The 22299-nt window shown below is 49.0% G+C and overlaps 1 protein-coding gene across 4 annotated transcripts in view; it reads left to right on the top strand.

The window, feature by feature from the left end:
- Positions 1-20990, top strand: part of TCEA3 (transcription elongation factor A3) — a 43138-nt gene extending 22148 nt beyond the window's left edge. For 2 of the 4 annotated variants that reach the window (XM_072827862.1, XM_072827861.1), the window contains 6 exons: positions 7273-7436; positions 7602-7657; positions 11117-11272; positions 16531-16677; positions 18568-18639; positions 20877-20990. In XM_072827862.1, the coding sequence (XP_072683963.1) occupies positions 7273-7436; positions 7602-7657; positions 11117-11272; positions 16531-16677; positions 18568-18639; positions 20877-20885 (604 nt within the window). In that variant the 3' untranslated portion in view covers positions 20886-20990. Of the gene's footprint in view, positions 1-7272; positions 7437-7601; positions 7659-11116; positions 11273-16530; positions 16678-18567; positions 18640-20876 lie in introns of all 4 variants that reach the window. The other 2 variants (XM_072827859.1, XM_072827863.1) reach the window with 2 other exon arrangements.
- The last annotated feature ends 1309 nt before the right edge of the window (positions 20991-22299 follow it).

A 22299-nucleotide genomic window follows, 5' to 3' on the forward strand; every position in this document is an offset into this window, starting at 1 on the left:
ACACAGTAGGGCAAACAAAATACATTTGGAGCTCAACCAGGCGCAGCCCCTAAGCCCAGGCAAAGATTTAAACTCATGATCTCTGCCTTTATACAGCAGATCACTAACATAGAGGCAAGACACCAAAATATTTTTTTGTTTTTGTTCTTCAAATGCTTTTTAAGAATGTTTTTCAAAGATATAACATTCGATGGGAACATAGGAAGAGTGTCTCGGTATGACTTGAGAAGTCGAAGAAGACTTCATGGAAGATGCTGTATTTGTGCTCAGAATTGAAAGATGAGCAGTTTGCTTGGTAAAGGCAAGCCAGGAGAGGGCAGGCCCGGCAGTGGGACTGGAGCATGCAAAGGTGTAGTGATGTGAGCGAGCGTGGTGCTCGGGGAAGGGAGCTGGAGCGTCAGGGAGCAGACTACGAAGGGCACCCCCGGGTGGAGGAGGAAGGTTGCACTTTATCCGCTGCCCTTGCCGAGCTGTCTGAATTGTTCGCTTCTCACCGGCAGCGAGGCTTGCCTGGTGGTGTAGTGACCCCAGTGTCCTCGAGGTGGCGCGGCAGGAGCAGCGAGCGGGCCTCCAGGTGCCTCAGCTCCGACCTGGGGCGGGAGAATTTTTCTAAAGGCTTGATGATGTCAGATCCCAGGCTGGGGCAGGCGCTGGCACATCCGGGGAGCAGAAGGAAGCGGTTGATAAATTCGACGCCCCAGGGCAGTCCGGGTGGCTCAGCAGTTTAGTGCCGCCTTCAGCCCAGGTCCTGGTCCTGGAGTCCCAGGATCGAGTCCCCCATTGGGCTCCCTGCATGGAGCCTGCATCTCCCTCTGCCTGTGTCTCTGCCTCTCTCTCTGTGTGTGTCTCTCAGGAATAAATAAATGAAAAAAATTTTTAAATGCTTTAAATCCAACGCCCCACCCCCGCCAGGGATGCCCTCCCTGCAATTTGTCACAGTTTCCAATCCTGTGCAATGAAAGCAAAATGAGCGTGGCTTCCTGAAATGCAGGGAGACATGAATTCCAGCCAGCCAGCTCCTAGCCAAGGGAAGGGAGGGGGCTGGGAGTGCCCTGCCAGGAAGGTGGGGGGTGGAGTTTGGGAGGTGGGGGAGTGGTAAATGCAACAAGCAGTCTAACCTGGGAAACTTCTCAGCCTTTTAGAGACAATGTGTTGAAAAGAACTTGGAAGGCAGGCAGATCTAGGTTTGTGGTGTGACTCTGCCTTTTGGTGGTTGGATGACCTCAGATAAGTCAGTTCAGCTCTCTGAACCTCGGTCTATTGATCTGCAAAATGGGGATAATTATGAACCCCTCATTATGAGGATTAAACGAGGTATCAAAATGCTTAACACTGTTCCCAACCCATATAAATGCTCCGTATGTGCATAATGCTTGGTAATAATAGACTTAGTGCGGTAATCTATGTAGATTGGCTAACACTTCATTACTAGAATTCTCTTAGATGCTTTAATCCTCTCAGAGACTCTATAAGATGGGTACCGGTGTCATCCCCATTTCTAGCCCAAGGTAACATAGCTACAAAGTGGTGGTGTCAGGCCTTGAGCCTTGGAGCTTCACTCTGGAGCAGCTTGGGTTCTTAAGGAATATGCCACCCCATGTAGACATTCCCCAGATGAAAGTTGTTGTTCTCATGCCTCCCAAGCAGCATGCACCAGCTCCCCTGATGGTTCCTCACTGGTGAGTCCTGACGTCGCGGATGTGGTGATGGGCATGCAGGTCAGTGAGACCCAGTGCCAGGAGGAATCCGGGCCTCCATCACCACTGGGGATGGGCTGGCCTGGGTCGTGGGAGTTGGCACTGCCTCAGAGAGAGATCACTCCCTTCATTCCAGGGAGCAGGGTCACCAGCCTTCCAAAGAGGATGTGTCACCCACCCAATGCAACTGTATCTAGGCCCCTGGATGTGCCTTTTATCTCTTTGTGGCCAACTCCCTCAACTCGTCCTAGATTCATTCATTCAACAAAGATTGGTGGAGTGTTGGCCCCGAACGCTGTTCCAGGTGCTGGAAAACAGTGGTGAACCAGCCGAAGGGGTCCCTGTACACTGGAACCTGTCATCTGGAGATGGAGGCAGACAATGTTTATAAACACACTGCTTGTTAATTCTAGATTCTAGATTTGGGTGAGTGCTATGAATGAAAGAAACCAGGTCACGATGTGCTAGGGAATTAAAGGGCAGGAATAGGCTGTGTGGGGAGTGTAGTTAGGAAAGAGAAAGAAGCAGCTGGGGGAGGGTCTTCCGTGACCTGAAAGGGAGCATGGCATGAGATTAGGTCAGAGGGGAGGCAGAGGCCAATGTCGAGGGGCTGGGAGGCCACAGTGAAGAGTTAGACTTGATGCTGTTGAGGTTTTGAAAGGGTTCCCCCAGGATTCTGTGTGGCAAGTGAGTTATAAGGGGAAGAGGATGCTGGGAGACCAGCTTCGGGGCAGTTACACCTGTGCAGGTGAGAGCCTGGTGGCCAGGATCAGGGTTGAGTGCAGGGAGATTTCTTCTGGTTGCAGGCAGCCCCTTAGGCTCTAGAATCTACACCTTTTCCAGCCTGCCCTCACCCACACACCTTTCCCTCCCACTGAAATCTGACTCCTGCAGATTCCCAACCTTGTGCCCTGCTGCCAGGCCATCAGTTGTCAGGCAGGGTTGGGTGGAATCCAGGGTAAGTTCCTCTAGAACAGAAAGGTTCAAACTGCATTTAAAACATAAAGCTAGGAAATCCCTTTGGATGAAATTGTTCGTAATTCAAAATAGAAACCTTGCAAGAGCAGAGCCTTCCTTCCCCAGCCCACCTCAGTCCTGAGGCAGCACTGGGGCACCTTTGATGAGCCCCAAGGTTCCAGAGAACACAAAAGTCCCAGTGATCCAAGGGTGTCTGTGGTGACAGGGGGCATCCAAGGTCAAGCCAAACAGCAAGGGCTGAGGAACAAGGAGTTCTCCTGAGGAATCTACATTGAAGAGTGCCCAGCAGGATGTTGGATATTGGATCTTATAACCCCAGATTTTTAACACTGGAAAGCCTAGACTACTCAGTCAGCTTCACTCTCGGACATGCCTCCGTGGGTCTGACTTTTCAGAAGCTCAGCATCTTCTTCCTGAAGGGAAGAAGCACATCCATAGTTCCAGAGCTGCCTGGTGCAGCTGCCCACGCTGTGCACTGTACAACTCTGGGAGGTTCCCAGCTGACAATATGAATAGCGCTCCCTGGAATTAAGAAATGCAGCAGCCCTTTGGGACCTCCCCCAAGGGCTCAATGTGGTTAAGACTCTGGTGTGTAGGAAAGGACCCTAATTTCTTCAACTCCTATTGGTCAGTTTTTCCTAGGAGGCCTGTAGGCTGGCTGGTGGATCCTGGTGGGTTACTGAGATAAAGGTGGAGGCATCTTGACTGCCTGGCACCCACCGCAAGAGTAGTGCAGGAGCAGCTCTGAAATGGAGGGAGTTGTGCAACCGTCACTCCATCCTCTCATCTGTGAAATGGGGCCAGCAACTTGACTCGCAGGGTTATGGAGAGCAACAAATAGCAAACAGGCAATAAACGGTGGCTTTGGTTTTTACCTTCCTTAGCAAGCCCAAGTCTGTCGCGTCCCTTCTCTCCAGCCCCCTCCCCCCTCACACTCCAGCTGCCCTGAACATCGCCCATGCAAACCCCAGGTTTCCCTCGTCTGTGCATTTCTGCCAAGAGTGCATTTTCCCGTCCACCCCTCCAGCAGGCAGCTCTTGCTCCCCAGCCCTTGTGCAATTTGTTGGACTGCATTGCACTGCAGTGTGTGACCTCTTTGAGCTTTCTTAGGCCATGCGGTTACTGAGGGCTGGCCTGGTGATACTAATTGGCACGGGTCACCAATGGGATGCTGGAGGATGCCTCTTCCATTGCCCACCACCCTCTTTGCAAGGACTTGAGAGGGACCAACAGCAGCTGGAGTCTGAGTTTCAGCCTAGTTTTTTTGGTCACATATATCAGTACTTCATTTTCTTTTTTTTTTTAAACTTTTTTTATTGTGATAAAATATATATAACAAAATGTGTATTTTAACCTTTTTTTCCACCATAGGAAAAAAAAGATATTTTGTCATTCGAATGCATTAAGATTTACCAAAGACATAAAACAGATTAGGTATCATTGCATATTTCAAGTTGTATGGTTATGCTTATTCAGTGAGCTTCCTATATAGATTCTTTTTGTCAAAGTATACATGACATAAAATTTAGCCATTATAACCATTTTTTAAGTGTATGGTGGCATTAAGTACATCCACATCGTTGTATACTCACCACCACCATCCATCTCCTCAAACTTTCTCATCCTCCCAAACTGAAACTCTGCTCCATTAAATGCTAAATCCCCATTTCCCCCTTCCTCCACCACCCACGCCACCATCCTACTTTCTGTCTCCCTGGATTTAACTATTCCAGGTACTTCATACAAGTAGAATCACACAGTATTTGTCCTTTTGTATTTGGCTTATCTCACATATAATGTCCTCCATTCGTGGCAGTTCACCCATGTTGCAGCATATTTCAGGATTTCATTCATTTTGTGACTGAATAAATATGCCATTGTATTATTTTCCATGATATCTGTTCATCTTCACTGGATACATGAGTTGCTTCCACCTTTGCTGCTAGCTCCTTGAGAACAGGAAGACAGGAAACCTATCTGAGCCATCAGCTTAGAGTAGCAACTCCTGATAATCAGATTTTTTTTCAGATGTTTTTTTTTTAAGATTTATTTATTTATTTATGATAGACGTAGAGAGAGAGAAAGAGAGAGAGAGGCAGAGACACAGGAGGAGGGAGAAGCAGGCTCCATGCCGGGAGCCCGACGCGGGACTCGATCCTGGGACTCCAGGATCGCACCCTGGGCCAAAGGCAGGTGCTAAACGGCTGAGCCACCCAGGGATCCTCTTTTACAGATGTTTTTAAAAAAAACTAAATTGGGGTGCCTGGGTGGCTCAGTTGGTTAAACATTTGCCTTTTGGCTCAGGTCATGATCCTGGGGATTGACCCCCATGGCTCTCCCTTCCCTCCCACTCATGCTCTCTCTCGCTCGCTCTCAAATAAATAAATAAATAAATAAATAAATAAATAAATAAAATCTTAAAAAAATAAAAAAATACCAAAGTGTTTCTCATTACAAAAGTACATATACCATTCAGAGACGATTTATAAAATATGGATAAGCATAAGAAGAGATTGAAATCTCCTGTAACCCGGTCTCAGAGGGATAATTGCTATTATAAGGTGTTAGAGTCTGAATGTTCCTATGTTGAAGCCCCAACACCCAAATTGACTGTATTGGGAGATAGAGCCTTCCTTTATAGAGGTACTGAAGGCTAAATGAGGTCATGAGGGTAGAGCCTTGATCCAATAGGATTAGTGTCCTTCAGAGAGACACCTGCTCACCCTCTGTCATGCGAGGAGCTAGCAAGAAGGAGGTTGTCTACAAGGGAGAAAATTGAATTGAGCAGCACTTGGGCCTCAGACTTCCCTGTCTCCAGATCTGTGGGAGATATCTATTGTACGAACCATCCAGGCTGTGGTGTTATAGCAGCCCAAGCTAAGACACACAGTTATCCCTCCAGTCATCTGTACATGTATGTATATATGTACACACATGACCCGATGCAGGACTCCATGCCAGGCACCTTGGGATCACGCCCTTAGCCAAAAGCAGACGCTTCTGTATTTGTGAGTGGTTTTTTTTAAAGATTATTTATTTACTTATTAATGAGAGACAGAGAGAGAGAGGCAGAGACACAGGCAGAGGGAGAAGCAGGCTCCATGCGTGGACTTGATCCCAGGACCCCAGGACCACACCCTGGGCTGAAGGTGGTGCTAAACCACTAAGCCACCCGGGCTGCCCTGTATTTGTGAGTTTGTTTTTTTTAAGATTTTATTTTATTTACTCATGAGAGATACAGAAGGAGAGAGAGAGGCAGAGACACAGGCAGAGGAAGAAGCAGGCTCCATGCAGGGAGCCCGACATGGGACTCAATCCTGGGTCTCCAGGATCACACCGTGGGGCTGCAGGCGGCGCTAAACCACTGCGCCACCGGGGCTGCCCTGTATTTGTGAGTTTTTAAGCCCAAACCCAAATGAGGTCACTCCTAGGCACTGTATCACAGGAGTTAAGAGTAGACTTTGGAATTGGGCAGACCTAGGTTCAAATCTCAGTGGTGTAACTCTGTTTCCCCTCATCTGCAAACGAGGAGGAGAACAGTATCTACCTCCTAGGATTACTATGAGAATTAAATTAGAAAATGTTCCTGAAGTGCCTGGCGCAGTGCCTGGCACATGGTAAAAGCCAACCCTCTTCAGTGGTGGTAAATTCACTGTTCACTGGACTGTCAGCTCCTCGCGGGACGGAGCTTTCCTGACTTTTCTGCCCTACCCCTTGTTCTTAGCACATGACCTAGTAAATATTCATTGAATGAGTGAGTATGTGGTTCAATGAGATGGTAGAGCAGCTAGCATGGTGTCTAACGGATTGTAGCATAGTTTTTTTTTTAAAGATTTTATTTATTCATGAGAGACACAGAGAGAGAGAGGCAGAGACACAGGCAGAGGGAGAAACAGGCTCCATGCAAGGAACCTGACATGGGACTCGATCCCAGATCCCGGGATCATGCCCTGAGCCAAACGCAGACACTCAACCGCTGAGCCACCCAGGCGTCCCGGTAGCATAGTTTTGGGTGTAGTGATAATACTCTGTAACCAGCAGAGCAGAGTGATTGGTTAAGAGTCTGGGCACCAGAGTTCAACTGCCTGGGTTTAGGTTCTGGCTTCCAGATGTGTGACCAGAGTCAAATTATCCTAAATGGGACTATCTACAACTCACTTTAAAATGCAAGCCTAGGGCAGCCCGAGTGGCTCAGCGGTTTAGCACCTCCTTCAGCCCAGGGCCTGATCCTGACGATCCAGGATCAAGTCCCACGTCGGGCTCCTCTCCTGGAGCGGGCTTCTCCCTCTGCCTGTGTCTCTGCCTCTGCCTCTCTCTCTCTCTCTCTCTCTCTCTGTGTCTCTCATGAATTAATAAATAAATTCTAAAAAAAATTAAAATGCAAGCCTAATATGGAGATATGAATAGCAGGTAGCCTCATGGGGGCGTTGTGAGGATTAAATGAGATGATCCATGTCAAGTGCCTAAAAATAGCACCTACCTCATGGGGTTGTCATGAGGATTAAGGGAGCTCACCCATGGAAACATCCAGAATGGTGCTTAGCGAAGGCTTTATTAGCTTAATGTCAGAATGTCTGTTTCTGTTTGTCATCCTCAGATCAAACAGCAGCAAATCGAAAGCAGAGACCCCCAAAACACCCACCAGCCCCTCAACCCCCACCTTTGCCCCCTCCGTCTGCCTCCTGGCACCCTGCTATCTCACAGGGGACTCTGTGCGGGACAAGTGTGTGGAGATGCTCTCGGCAGCCTTGAAGGCCGAAGGTGAGAGGGCCTGGGCCAGGGGTGGAGGAGGGAAGGGTTTCCCAAGGGCAGATGAGATGCGGTCTTTCTCAGGAGTGGTACAGGACACTGCAGGGCGCTGTACGGGCAGGCGCCACTGCCAACACCATGTCTGGCTGACACCTGTGCTTCCCAAATCTCTTTTAGATGATTACAAGGACTATGGAGTCAACTGTGACAAGATGGCATCGGAAATCGAAGATCATATCCTTGAGCTGTGCCAGGGCTGTGGGTGCCTGGACTGTCCAGCAGCAGGGGCTCCCAAGTGCAAGGGACCCAGGACACTGAAGGGGAGGGGAAGGGTCCTGGAGACAGTCCCCTGCTCTGCCTCTGAACTGGAGTTTTTAATTCTAGCTAACATGTATTAAGTCTTGCACCTGCCAGCCTCTTGCTAAGCTGTTTAGAAGCAGTACCTCGTTCAAGGTTGAGAACAATCCCACAAGGTAGGTCCCCTGATGAATCCCATTTTACAAGGGAGGCCACTGGCTCAGAGAGGTTAGGTCTCTTGCCAAAGCTCATACAGCTGACAGTAGTGGTTGAGTTGGGATTTGAACCCAGAAAGTGTGACTCCAGAGCCTGAGAGCTCAGTCCCTGTGCCAGACAGGCCACATTGTCACCTGGCTGGGTTGCGATGTCAAGTATCAGAGTCGACAGGGAGTGCAGCCTTTCTCATCCTCTGCCTTCTCCTCTGTTCCATCCTCTGAAGGTTGAATCCCAACTACATACCAGGCATTGTTTTTTTTTTTTTTTTTTTTTTAATTTATGATAGTCACAGAGAGAGAGAGAGAGGCGCAGAGACACAGGCAGAGGGAGAAGCAGGCTCCATGCACCGGGAGCCCAATGTGGGATTCGATCCCGGGTCTCCAGGATCGCGCCCTGGGCCAAAGGCAGGCGCCAAACCGCTGCGCCACCCAGGGATCCCCATACCAGGCATTGTGATGGGCAATTGATGCTTCCTGCTTCTGGCAATTCTCACAGTCTCTAGGAGGCAGAGGCTGTTGTTTCCATTTTACAGATAAGGAGACTGAGGCTCAGAACTACTGGGTGTCAGGGCTTGATTGAAAACCCTGGCCTTTGGATTCCATGTCCTGAGTTCTTGCCCTCTTTACAAGGGGGCTTTGTAGACAGAGGAGGTGACCACCGAGTCATGTGGGCCCCCTGCACCAAGAGTGTTGTTTGGGGAAGAAAATCCCTCTCTGCAGTGTCCCACTGAATGAATGCATGGAATATCTTTTGCTGGAGAAATAAAGCTTTGCATCTCAAAGGGGTATAGAGGGAGGGGGACAAATCTCCCAGGGAGAGGGGTTCTGAGTGTCACACTGAGATGTGAGTGACCCTTTTAAGATGTGAGTGACCCTTTTAAGCCTCCTGGGCTACCCAGGGAGCTCAATCAGGTCTGCTGGGGAGGGTCCCTGGTCCAGTCTGGTCTGACCATGGTCAACAAGCTCACCTGCTGCCACATCCTGTGTGAGGCCTACCTGTATATCTTCAAACGTGCTTGCTGGGAAGTCCTCTCCACCATCATTTAATTATTAACCAGCGCATCTTGGGCTGTTCAACACATCACCAAGTACATTCTCATCAGTCCCAGTTGATTCAGGAACACAGAGCACAAGGTATCAAAACCCTGAGCTTCATATTTTCTTTTTTTAAGATTTTATTTATTTATTCATGAGAGAGAGAGGCAGAGGCAGAGGGAGAAGCAGCCCGATGTGGGACTTGATCCCAGGATCCTAGGATCCCAACCTGAGCCCAAGGCAGATGCTCAACCACTGAACCACCCACGCGTCCCCTGAGCTTCATCTTTTCCTCTCCAAGCGGTCGTTCCTCCAAACAGGTCCCTTCTACCTTCAAGCCCAGGTTGAAACAAAGGCCAGTGATTGGTACCCGGTGCCACTCCTGGCCTTTCCTCCTTCCCTTCCTCCCTCTTCTGAAGGACAGGAAATCAGAGCTGTATTAAGCCCTTTACCTCTTTGTTCTTAGAGGATGGGACGTGAGGGTGAGGGGGAGGATAAGCTCCAGGGCTTGAATGCTCTCTGTCCTAAAAAGATCTGCCCTGTTTGGAGTGACCTCGCACTACCGTACCTCTGAAGGGGTCAGTGACCCCAGGGCCTGTGCTCCACCTCGTCCTGCCTTGGGATCTCAGGAAACAGAGACAGAGTCAGGAAGAGGCTGCTGACAGTACTGCCAGGCCTGCTGTCCCCACCTATCAAGCAGATTCACACCTCCAGGAATCCCAAACACAGAATTTTTTTTTAAGATTTTTATTTATTTATTCATGACAGACTCAGAGAGAGAGAGAGAGGCAGTGACACAGGCAGAGGGAGGAGCAGGCTTCATGCAGGGAGCCTGACATGGGACTCGATCTTGGGTCTCCAGGATCATACCCCGGGCTGAAGGTGGCGCCAAACCGCTGGCCATCGGGGCTGCCCCCAAACACAGATTTTTTTTTTAAACAAAATTTTTGGCTTTTACATGCATTGTGGCATATTCTTTCTTTTCATGTTGTTATTATACAAACAACATTAAAACAGCAATAACAGACAAAATAGATGACACCACCTTCCCTCCCACCGCTTCTAGCAAGTCAGCTGTTCCACGTGTCCATATTCCCCACAGTCTCTTTCTCGTATATGGCTCTTCCCAGCAAAGGGTTTGTCTTCCTGGTTCTGCTTGGCGGAGGAGACCAAGACAATGCGCTGTGTTCCCTGGGCTCCTCCGGAGGCTAGAGAAGGGAGGCGGGGTGGGCGACCTGTCTGGGATGCTGCGCCCGCCTGCCTGGGAAGAGAAGTCCCTGCGGCCGGTGGTCAGGGGCGACTTCCTGCAGTGGGAGTGGAGGGAGCCTTACTGGCAGGAGGGGATCTGGCTTCCAGCCCTGTCTCTGCCGGGAATCTGCCCTGTGACCTTGAGCAGGGCCCTCATCCTTCCCAAGCCTTAGCTTCCTTATCTATTAATGAGAGAAGTAACTCTGACCAGCAATTCCCAAAGTGGGTTCCACGACCTGCTACTAGGTATTCCTAGGGGAAAAGGGGGTGGTGGGGGGGAGGTGGATCTGTGCTCGACTATGTTGGGAACACGACTGAAGATTGAACAAAATGGTGTCTTGATTGTAATACTTCTTTGAGCCTTTGACATGAGGCTCCTAATCTTATGTTTTCCTCTGATAGCTGGTTCCAGAGGCCTTTTGAAACTGGGGATGAGTTTTATCACTGTCCTCATCTTACCAGGCCCTAAATGTTGAGCACGTGATGTCCCAGACACCAGGCTGGTGCATCATGCTAGGTGTAGCTTGCTGAATCCTCAGAATAGCCCCATATTTTATAAATAAGGAAACCAAGGCACAAAGAAATGTGATTCATCTGAGTTATTCAAAAGGCTCAGACAGACCCAGGACGCCCATCCCTGGGGTCCCTGACACCATAGAGCTTGCTATGGCCTGATCTCACCATGGAAGCTGTTTCCTGTCCCTGATGCATAGCTGACCCCAAATGCCCGAGCAAGAGCTCCACTCTGGGAGTCAGAGGCCACATAGATGCCCAATCCCTGTTCAAGTCCAAGGAGGGGAACAGATGGTCCTGGGGCTCCTCGGGCTTCAGGGAGTGAGTGGCTCCCTGTCCTTCTGTGCCCTTCCATGAGTGGCTCGCTGGTCCTTGACCGTGTCACATATCTACCAGGAGCTCAAGAGCACGGACATGAAGTACCGGAACCGGGTGCGCAGTCGAATCAGCAACCTCAAGGACCCCAGGAACCCCAGCCTGAGGAGGAATGTGCTCAGTGGAGCCATCTCTGCTGGGCTCATTGCCAAGATGACAGCAGAGGTGAGAGTGGGGGCTGGGACCTCAGCGTGGTGGGGTGGGGTGGGGCCTGGGACCAGGTCCCTGCTGCTTTGCCCACGTCTGACAGGCAGCACCTTGTGGCTCAGAGGAGATGAGCTGGGGGCTTTTTCAGCCAGACCATCTCAGACCCCCCATCCCTCCAGGCTTCTAGACCATCAGGATAGTGGACACAGCTAATATGAATTAAGCACTGTGCTAAGTGCCTTAGGCTCATTGGCCAATTATGTCTTCACAGCATCTGAGATAGAAGTGTTTAGTATCCCCATTCTACAGATGAGGATATTGAGGCTCAAAGAGGTTAACTGATTTGTCTACACACACAGCTAGAAGATGTCAAAACCAGAGGCCCGGCTGACTCGGTTGGTGCAGCATGCAACTCTTGATCCCAAGGACTCTTGGGAGTTTGAGCTCCACGTTGGGTATAGAGATTACTTTAAAAAAAAAGAAAATCTTTAAAAAAAAAAGATTTTATTTATTTATTCATGAGAGACACAGAGAAAGGCAGAGACACAAGCAGAGGGAGAAGTAGGCTCCGTGCAGGAAGCCCAATGCAGGACTCAATCCTGGGACTCCAGGATCATGCCCTGGGCCAAAAGCAGATGCTCAGCCACTGAGCCACCTGGGTGTCCCAATAATAAATCTTTAAAAAAAAAAAAAAAGAAAAGAAAATGTCAAAGCCAGGAGGCAAGCCGTCTGGCCCCAGACCACCCAGTTTTTATGGCTTTGTTATCTGCCTCCCTCTTCTGTCTTGTTCAGTCCTGGTCCCAAGCCAAAACAGCCGTGCCTGTCTCTGTGAAACAAGGTCCAAGGTGGGGAGACAGGCATAATTTCAAATTTGTACAATACAGAGGTGGTAAGTGCCATGATAGAGCCACTCTAGGAATTTATAGCTTGAGAGGTCAGGAAGGGAAGGGAAAGGAAACAAGCCTGTTCAAGGAAGTATGCGCGCTGGTTACAAGCTTCAGGACTGTGCCAAACTGCATGGGTTTGAATTCAGCCTCTCTCACTTAGCTGTGTGATCCTAGACAAACTACTTAACCTCTCTGGGCCTCACTTTTCTCATCTATAAAACAAAATAATAATAAATATCATGGGGCACATGGGTAGCTCAGTGGGTTAAGCATTTGACTCTTGGTCTCAGCTCGGGTTTTGATATCAGGGTTGTGAGTTCAAGCCCTGTGTCAGGCTCCCTGCAGGGCGTGGAAACTACTTAATAATAATAATAACAATAATAGTAATAATAATAATAATAGCTATCTCATGAAGGATTGAATGAGTTAATATATATGAGTGTTTAGGTTAATATACGTAAAGCCCTCCCCAGAATTTGTATGATAGGTTTAGTTACTGACCATTTTGTGTAACCCCAAGCACCATGCTATGAAAAGGGAAATATTTATACCCATTTTATGGATGAGAAAAACTGAAGCCACCTACGACTAGGAAGTGACAGATGAGAATTTGAACCCAGATCGGTTTATTTCGGAGCCCTACCTCTTGGAAACCCCTTTTGTGCACCCTCAGATAATGAGTGGCCCTTTGTTGCCAGAGCTGATAAAGGAGATTCCCCACCCCCCCCCCAAAAAAAAGAAAGGAGATTTCCTGCAAGCCCCACTAAATCAAAGTGGCCCAGACAAGGGAAAGGGAAATGCATCGGGATCCTGGAGTCTGGCTGTGCCTCAGAACGTCTGGGAGCCCTCTGAAACTGTTGGCGAGGGTGTGCCTGTGTGTTTGTGGTATGTGTGCTGAGTATGTATGATGTGTGATGTGTGTGGGGTGTGTAATGTATGGAGTGTGTTTGGTATTTAGTGTATGTTTGGGGGGTGCAGGGGTGTGTGTTGGGGGAGAGATGTGATAGGTGTATGTATATTTCTCTCTTCACTGCTTTCCTCAAATACCCAAAACAAGAGTGAGCCCCGGCTTTAGCATAAAATAGGGGAACTTGGCACAGGTGGACCAGGGTTATCTTTCTGCTCAATTCAAAATATTTGATCTTTTTAGGCAACCAGCAACATATTCCCAGAGTTACAAATTGCAACTTGGCTTTACAGTGTCTTATCTTTCCTTGCAAGGAGAAGCTTTGACTTTTATGGAAACCTGGCCTTGTGTTTCCTCTTCCCTGTCCCCCACTCTCTGGCTCCAGGATCCCTTTACTTCTTTGTATGTGCTTTGTAGGAATGCTATCCAGAGACTCTTCCAGGCAATTCAAGGCTAGGGGAAACCAGGCCAGGAGAACCAAGAGCAAGGTCTAGGCGCAAGTCTGAGCCAAACCCAGGAAGTTCCCAGAAGCTAGAGGTCAGAATGGAGCTGAGTGTCTGGATTAACACAAAGGCCTCAGAAGTCCCAGCAAAGGAACTGGCCAACTCAGATATGTAGATGGTCTGGCCCCACCCAAGGACTATTCACTAGAACAGAACAAGAGAATCAGGTGGTCAACCCATGCCCAAGAAGAGGCCAACCAGACCAAGAGGAGCAAGCCAAGAACTTACCAGGCCTTCCACAGGGCCAGGCACCGAGGATCCTACCCCCTTGCTGGAAGCCTAGGCATCGAATGCAGAGACCTTCATCCTGAGGTCATCTTTTGCTCCAGGCAGGAAGTTTCTTTAAGAAATATAAGACAAAAAAAAAAAAAGAAAGAGAAAAGAAAAGAAAGAAAAGAAAGGAAAGGAAAGGAAAGGAAAGGAAAGGAAAGGAAAGGAAAGGAAAGGAAAGGAAAGGAAAGGAAAGGAAGAAAGAAAGAAAGAAAGAAAGAAAGAAAGAAAGAAAGAAAGAAAGAAAGAAAGAAAGAAAGAAAGAAAGAAAGAAAGAAAGAAAGAAAGAAAAAGAAAGAAAGAAAGAAAGAAATATAAGACCATTTTTGCTCCAATAAGAAAAATAACAGCTTGGGGTTGGGCGGCCTGCTGTGCTCTGGCTCAGGGGACAGGGAGCTGCCATTAGCAAGAGCCTGGGACAGCAGATGCCCTTGTATGGGGATGTCCCTCTCTGCATCCTGTGTCTTCCTAATTCTTCCCTCATTCTTCCTTCCCTCTTTCCCTCTCTACTCAGACGTATCCTAGAGTGGAATCGATTCTAAGATGAGCTTTAGACCTGTTGAGTGGATATACCATCAGCCTCACGAGGAGAGGGGTTTTATCTGTAACCTGCTCACCCAGCACTGAGACACTCATCCCTGGCATGTCAAAGCTGTGCAACATATCGGGTTCACCTTTAGTGCTCCTCCTCTAAAGATGTAAACACATGAGGACCAGTGTCCTCTCCCACTCCATTCTCATCCTCCTTTCCGTCCTTATTATAGTCCCATACTACACTGTAGTACTCTATTTATTCCATGTGGCTTTGACACTGCCTCCTCCCCGATGAGGCCAGGCAGAGACAGGTAAATGGATTGGTGAGTGGGTGTCTTTCTGTTCTCTGTTTCTTAGCTGGCACACAAGACCCCCTCTCCACAGTCTGACGCCCAGCCCCATCTCCCACACTTCTCATCTTGAACACACCCCAAACGTCCTTCCCCAAAGACCTGTTATTCTTGTCTGATCTTTTGTGTCTATTCTTCTCGGTCTCTAGAATCCTGTCTGTCTTGGGAACTCCTGCTTATCTTTCGAGACTGGTTAAGGCATCAACTTCTTTAACGAGCCTCCCCTGCCCCCAAGCAGCTGGCCATCCTACTCTGGGCTTCCCCCTGTACTTTGTATTCTTCCGCTCTAAGTACATCTCACGCTATCTCGCTATCTCGCAATCCTGTCTAAATACTTGGCCACTCTACCAGACTAACATGACCTGGGGACAGGAAACAAATCTTCCTATCTGAATCCTCAGGGCTCAGAAGTAGCCGTCTGAGGGAGTCAGTGCCTAGTAGCTCAAGAGAGGTGATTCCGTGTAGCTATTTCCAGCTCTGCATTCGATTACATGACATTAGTAGCTTGAAATTGGCCGTTGTAGGAGCATTTACACCATGGAAATTGGTGAATGCTACAAACCAGGCACCCCGAAGGCCAAGGCCCCATTCACCAGCACAAAGTGCAGTTAAAAGCATTCAGTAAATTGACATCCAATACATTTTGAATGAATGAATGCATTATGCCCTGGATTTCTCCCCAAATTAAAGTTAGTTGCTTTTTGCTTATATGACCCTGGATTGGCTTGTTTTTCTGTATACCCCTGCCAGTGGTTAGGACCTAGTCCTTGAACTTGATATAGTCGGACTTAAACATTTGGGTGCACCAGAATAACTTGAGGGCAGACTAGTAAAATTCCCGGGGGTGCCCTTAGGATTTTGGATTCAGAGGACTCTGCATTTCATCAGGAGGCCCAAGTGGTTATAATGCAGTGGTCAGCATGCTACAATCACTTGATCTTTGCGCCAACTCTGTTTTCCATGGTTGAAGGAGTCGGGATAGATAGCAACAGTGGAAATGTTTAGCCAGCACCAAGTCCTCATTTTAACATTAGCTCTGGCCATCCTCCCTCCCCCAAACCAACCTTACCTAGAGCTCTCTCCAGTTTGTGTTCCCTTCTCTGCTGTCCTCTGGCAGAGGCGTAAGGGGAGTCAAATGCCCAGGGAGATGGATAAAGGTAGGACCTGGATAATGCAAATGCTGAGTGTCTGCGGTGAGCTGATGGGAGACAGGACATTCTGTTCTATAGGAGCTTAAAGAAAAAGATGTTCTGTGATGCAGGTGAGCAGTTAGCTGTGTGAACCCAGGAGCTTCCGGTCCTGCTTGGGTCAAGGTGGCTGCAGCAAGTCATGGAGTGTTGAGGTCAAGGTTCCCAGCAGTCAGAATAGACTGGGCAGTGATTACAGTTTGGGCAGGCACTGGGCCAAGTCCAGACCAGATGGATAAGGGGAACATCACAGATCAGGGGGTCACGGCCCAGACAGCTCATGCAGGAAGGTTCAAGCAGGTACCCAAGGTCTTGGCAGGCAGGGTGAGCACCGGATCTGGGGAAATGTACACAAGATATTGACTCTGGGGCAGAAGCTATTTGCCTTCTGCTCTCCCACACGTGCCCTCCTGCTCTTGGCCCTGTCAGCCTACAGGCTTGCCCTTTCACCCAAAGCAGAATGGAGACTCTGGGTATAGCCCTTTCCCAGCTGGGGCAAGGCCAGAAGTCCAGGCCTCCCTCCTTGTACTCAATCCAGCATGTTCCCCTCTCCTCCGTTCAGGCTCTCTAGAAGCCGGGTGGGGCACAGGGTCCCTGGGACTCTCTAGCCCTGAAGGGGCAGACTCATTTCTCTCCAGGAAATGGCCAGCGATGAGCTGAGGGAACTGAGGAATGCCATGACCCAGGAAGCTATCCGTGAGCATCAGATGGCCAAGACAGGCGGCACCACCACTGACCTTTTCCAGTGCAGCAAATGCAAGAAGAAGAACTGTACCTATAACCAGGTGCGGGAGAGGGGGCAACGGGGGCGTCGGAGGTGGAGAACCAGGGGCAGCCTAGAAGGGAGCCCGGGGGAGAAAGGGCTAAAACTCCGGACTGCAGAGAGAAGGGCAGGTCTTAGTCCACCACCATGATGCACCTGTGGCTTCTAGAAAATGTTCTCCTGCATGTAAGATCACCCAGGCTTGTGTCTATGAGACATGGCCAGCATGCTCTAGCCTGACCTGTAGCAAGAATAGGACCAGTCACGGACTTCTGTAGAGTCACAGATGCTCAGAAAGAGACTTAGCCATAGAAAACTAGCTCCCTCATTTTATGCACAGGGAAACTGAGGCCCAGACAGGGGTCAAGGTATGCAGCTTTGTCCAAGATGGCCAAGACCATCATAAATGGCAGAGGTAGTAACAAACCCAGATCGAGACTTTTCTGCCTGCCTGCAGTACAGCCAACGTGGCAGCCAAGCTGAAGGCGTTTAGCCCCAGGTGTTCAGGCTGAGGACCACTGTCCCAGCACAGGGAGTCGCAGAAGGCTGTGGAGGCCCCTTCTCTGAAAGACTCAAACCCCAAGAACCACCTTCTGTTTCTGGGTGGTACATATTATGTTCTTGGGGCACCACTATGCTTGGATTCTAATTTATACCTGGTCATTCTAGAACTCTATTCATTCTTCCATCTGCTGGGCAAGCAAGATTTATCAAGAGCACCTTGCCCGCGGGAATCTGTGGCTGCAGCAGAAATATAGCCAGCCTTGCCATTCTGGAGGAGCGTCTCAAAGAATTCCCCTCAGGGATTCAGAGATGTTGGTGCAGCCTCCTGCTTTCTTCCAAGCACATTTCCATGTGCAACGATGAGCTTTCTGTGCATCTTTTTCCCCCCAGAAGTAAACCGCCCATTAGCCAAGTTTTCTCTGCACAGAGAAACTCCAGGGTTATCCTCCCTCCGGTGTTACCATTCTCCAGTAAGGCGGCTGCGCTAAGCTGTGGCCTCCTGGCCCGCTGCTGGGCTTGCTCAGGGCCCGGGGGACGGACTCCCAGCGCACGTCCCATTCAGAGCTGAGTGTCCGCACAGTAACATATCGTGGTCATCCAGGGTTGGCTGTAGAAAATCAGGACTGTCATTGTTAAATCTGCAAATCCAAGGGATTTGCTGTGGGAATCCCGACTCCTGCATCTGTCTGGTTCGGTTGAGGGCGTGAGGAACTAGGAAATGTGACATGAAACAGTCCTGGTGATCCAATGATCTTCAAACTGCTTTTCCTCTCTGGTCCTCAAGTCTTGGGGCTCAAGTCTTGCGCCTCTAACATAGGGAATGAGGGAAGGGCACCTGGGTGGTTCAGTCAATTAAATGTCCTTACTCTTGATCTCAGGGTCGTGAGTTTGAGCTCTGCATTGGGCTCCATGCTGGGTGTGGAGCCTACTTAAATAAATAAGCATGTAACTAAAAAAATAATAATAATAATAACCAAGTAACTAAATAAAGGAAAGAACTAGATGATCTTTAAGGCTGCTTCCAGTTCCCTGAAGTTCTGATCAGTGAGGCATAGATGATAGGGCGTGTTGAAAGATGAGTCAGAAAATAATTCCTGTAGGAGATGAGCCTTGAGGCAAGAGCAGAGAGATGGGTTTGGAAGGATAAAGAACAAAAGTGAAAGTGCAGAGGGCTTGTTGAGCCAGTGAGGTACTGGAGGTGAGCTGATGGCCCTGTCCGGGGAGGGGAGTATTACGCTATGGAGTTCTCAGTGATGAAGGAACGGCCGGAGTAGGGTGAGAATAACGGTGCCAAGCTCTGGGATTTGGACCTACTGCTACAGACAGTGGGAGCTATTGCAGGTCCTAGAGCATGGGGTGAATTCCTGAGTGGTCCAGCTCTTTCTCTCTCTCTGTCTCTCTTTCTCAGGTGCAGACACGCAGTGCTGATGAGCCCATGACTACCTTTGTCTTATGCAATGAATGTGGCAATCGCTGGAAGGTCTGTATGTCTCTAACTTTCTCCCTCCCCTGTCATCCACAGCTGCTGCCCCACATAAGGAGTACTATACCCACAGCCAAGAAGGGGGGCTCACCAGCCTGTGCAGAGTGGGTCTGCAGAGCTGGAGATAGTGGCGGGTGGTTGTTGGGGAGGCGGGGAGAGAGTGCATGTGCATGTTTTTGTTTTGGAAGGCACCCAGCGGGGGTGGGAGCAGCAGCCCACATTTTATCACAGGATGGGCAAGTCTGTCATCTGAGCACAGATGCAGTCAGCCTCCTGAGATCCACAGAGGGGAGGAAAAACAACAGCACTCTGCATTTGGACCGCACCTCTTTGCAGAGTGCTTTCACAGATGGGATTTCCTTTGAACCCTGCCACAGCTGGGGATGAGAGGAAGGCTGAGCCCTGTCAGGGACATTGCCACCAAATGCTCCTAGGTCATCCTCCCTTCGTAAGACAGCTCCGGAAAAGGCCTACATTACCCAAGACTATAATCTGGGCTGTCCCAGCCCCTGCAAAGGCAGAGGTTTTGTTTTCAGGCGTGGGAGCCAAACAAAGACTCCTCGCAGAGTGCTCCTTCCTGCCCCGTCTTCTGAAAAAAAAAAAAAACTCAATGCGATTATGTGATCAATGTCAGTTTCCTGCCACACACGCACTGCGTGATGCCTGGGCCACCTGAGCACCAGGCTGCAGGTGCTCCAGAAGCTCTGAGGCACTTAGCCAGGAGCCCAGACCGACTGGGAGTCGTTGGGAACACTGGTTTTAGGTCCCACTCTACCCTACTTGTTGTGTGGCTCTGAGCGTGTCACTCACCTCCCTGAGCAGAAGGGCGATGATAATGCCTTCCTCCCATGGTCGATGTGCAGGTTGTTACATACGCACACACTTTGCCAACAACTATGAGAAGCGTTCCTTACAATATTACTCTCACTTTCAGGCGAGGAAATTGAGCTACTGAAAAATATTTAGTGAGCATAAAGCCACACAGTTTGGAGCGCTGAAAGACAATACTCCAAATTCCCGATGGGTTGAGTTTTCTGCAACCTTACTAAGGGCCTTGATGGCCCTGAGGCTTCATTAGAACTGCTGTGTTTGTTAAGGTAAAAGTCAGGTGATTGTGTATTTTTCCTTTATTTGCCTATTGAGCACTTAGGGATGGGGCCAGGTTAGTGGCCCAGTGGTTTAGAGCATCAGCTTTGGCATCGGGTTCAGATTCTAGCTTTATCACTTACAAAGTGACTTTGCTAAGTGACCTGAACTCTCCAGACCTGAATTTTCTCACCTAGAAAATGGGGGTATTAATATCTAGTCTACAGGGCTGTTTTGAGGAATTAGGGAAAGTAATATAAATAAAGCATTAACAGGGCACCTGTTAGCTCCTACGTTATCTTTGTTAGATCAAATAAAAAAAGGTCTTCCTGCCTCCAAGTAGACATAGCCTTGTACCAGGCCACAGAGCTAGGCAAACATGGCAGGAGCTAAGTTTCACCCCCAACTTGCCCTGTGGCCAGGTCTCTTGTGCAGTGCACAACCTGTATGACCATACCAAAAAAAAAAAAAAAATCCCTGAGCACCTATGTGCTGGCACATAGGAACCACCATCCTTATTGTTCTGAGTTTGTTACCTACTAGTATTATGGGAGTTTGGGCAAGTCACTTAACCTGTCTGAACTGCTTCTTTACCTGTGAAAATGGGAGTGATATATGGTGATCACAAGGATGTAATATTACTCAGCCAAGAGTAAGTGCTCGATAAATGGTAGCTCTTATGATTATTACTGTTAGGAAAAGGACATTGTGCATGCTCTGAACCCAGGTCCTCCTCCATCATTCCTAGTAGTTGGAGAGGCAGGGTCCACTAGAGATGGCAGACACATGACTTCTGATAACATTTTCAGGAAGTATCCATTGCCGTATGGGAGGCCTAAAGTTTAACCAACTGATTAGTAATAATCACATGACATTTTTGACCATGAATTAAAAGCCCACTACATGCATCACATTTCCTATGATTTATTACCTGTTAGCTTCTTACATTGGCCGGCATTATGATCCCATTTCACAGATGAGTGTTTTGCTCAAGGCCACACAGCTAGTAAGGGCAGAGCTGGGATTTGGACTCTGGTTTCCGTGGCTCCAGACACTACTTTCTTTTTCGTGTCCCCTCCCCCTCCCCCTGGCTTCCTTGGGCGACACAGGGAGAGCTCTAAAATTGTATTGCCTTTTTGGTTTTGTAGTTCTGCTGATAGAACCGCCAGCCAGGATTTCAGTGAACAAGGTGAGGAAGAACAAAGAGAACGCACTAAGCCATTGTAGCTGGAGAAAAAAATAAAAATTAAGATGAAGAAAAATGCTGAACTCTGACTGGGGTCTTAGGGATCAGAAGGAGAATTCTTTTGCAAATTAATAATCAGTTATTAATATTCATTCGCTAATGGGGGAGCCTAACGGGGGTTCAAAGCTAAGAGTCTGTGTCGATAGACCTCTTGCAGAAACTCAGAGACTTCAGAGCCTCATGGCTGAGGTGTCATGTCAGGCTGTGGGCTGGCAGTCCCTTGCTTGGAGTCCCTTCCCTCACATCCCAACCTCTCAACTTTTTCTGAATTGAAAAATACCAGTCGGAAACAAATCTTACCCCATCCCACCCCAGAGTCACACGTGTGGAGCAACTGGCACACAGCTTGGCATAGGCAGATGGGACTCCCATGCCATATAGAAAGATCTCTTCCCAGACTCTCTGCTACTCCCCTGGTCAGAGCTGACTTCGGGGGCCTTGGAGGACTCCAGACCTGGTCCCTCAGGCAGGGAGCAGATCATCTTTGGCTCCAGCTTTCTGACTGAAGGGTACAGCGATGCCCAAGCCTGCAGCCTCTGGGAGATCCTGAGGCTCAGAACCTGCCCAGGCCCTGGTGATGCACCCTTCATAGCTCTATCTGTGGCCTGAGCTTCAGAGAAAGTCTGCAGGGCATAAGGGACCTTGTGCTCTTCCTGCAATGACACTGGCTTGCTTTTTAAGCTGATAAGCTTTAGGAAAACCTGGAACCTTCTGGAAAATGGTTGGGAGTGGGTCAGTGGGCATGTCCTGGGTCTCAGTCTCTGACTGTCCCTTGCCTTCTGACAGCCCCCAGGCTGAGCCTTCTGGACTCTGTGTTTCCTAAATGGCCTAAGTGCAGGAGTCCATGAGCTCCTGGGAGCTTGGGGAAGTCACCTAACCTCTATGGGCCACTTTCTTACCTGTAAATACAGGAGTGGCATGAGTGCCTACTTCACAGGGTGATGGTGCAGAGGCTCCTGGTTCTCGTACTCCTGGGTTCACTCTTAGGGCAGCTGTTGGGAGTGACTTCCGCCCAAGTTCCTTATATGCCCCAGCATCATCCAGTCTGGAATTGAACATTGCCCTCCTCCTTCTACCCATCAAGTGCCTCCTCCTCCAGGTGAAACCTGTCAGGAAACTGTGCCTAGAAATTTGCCACCATCTTCAGCTTTATAATAATCGGGTTTGGGGTGGGTCGTTCAGAAGGACGAAAAAAAATCTCACAAAAGACGAAACACACAGAACTTGTAAATGGCAGAACCAGGACCAAAACCCTGGCCTTCTGCTTCCTGTCATTGTGCTCGATGCTCTGAAAGCTCTGGAGCCGTACACAGTGCTTAGCCCCT

The sequence above is a fragment of the Canis lupus genome, chromosome 5, assembly GCF_048164855.1.
Source record: "Canis lupus baileyi chromosome 5, mCanLup2.hap1, whole genome shotgun sequence".
Lineage (NCBI taxonomy): Eukaryota > Metazoa > Chordata > Mammalia > Carnivora > Canidae > Canis > Canis lupus.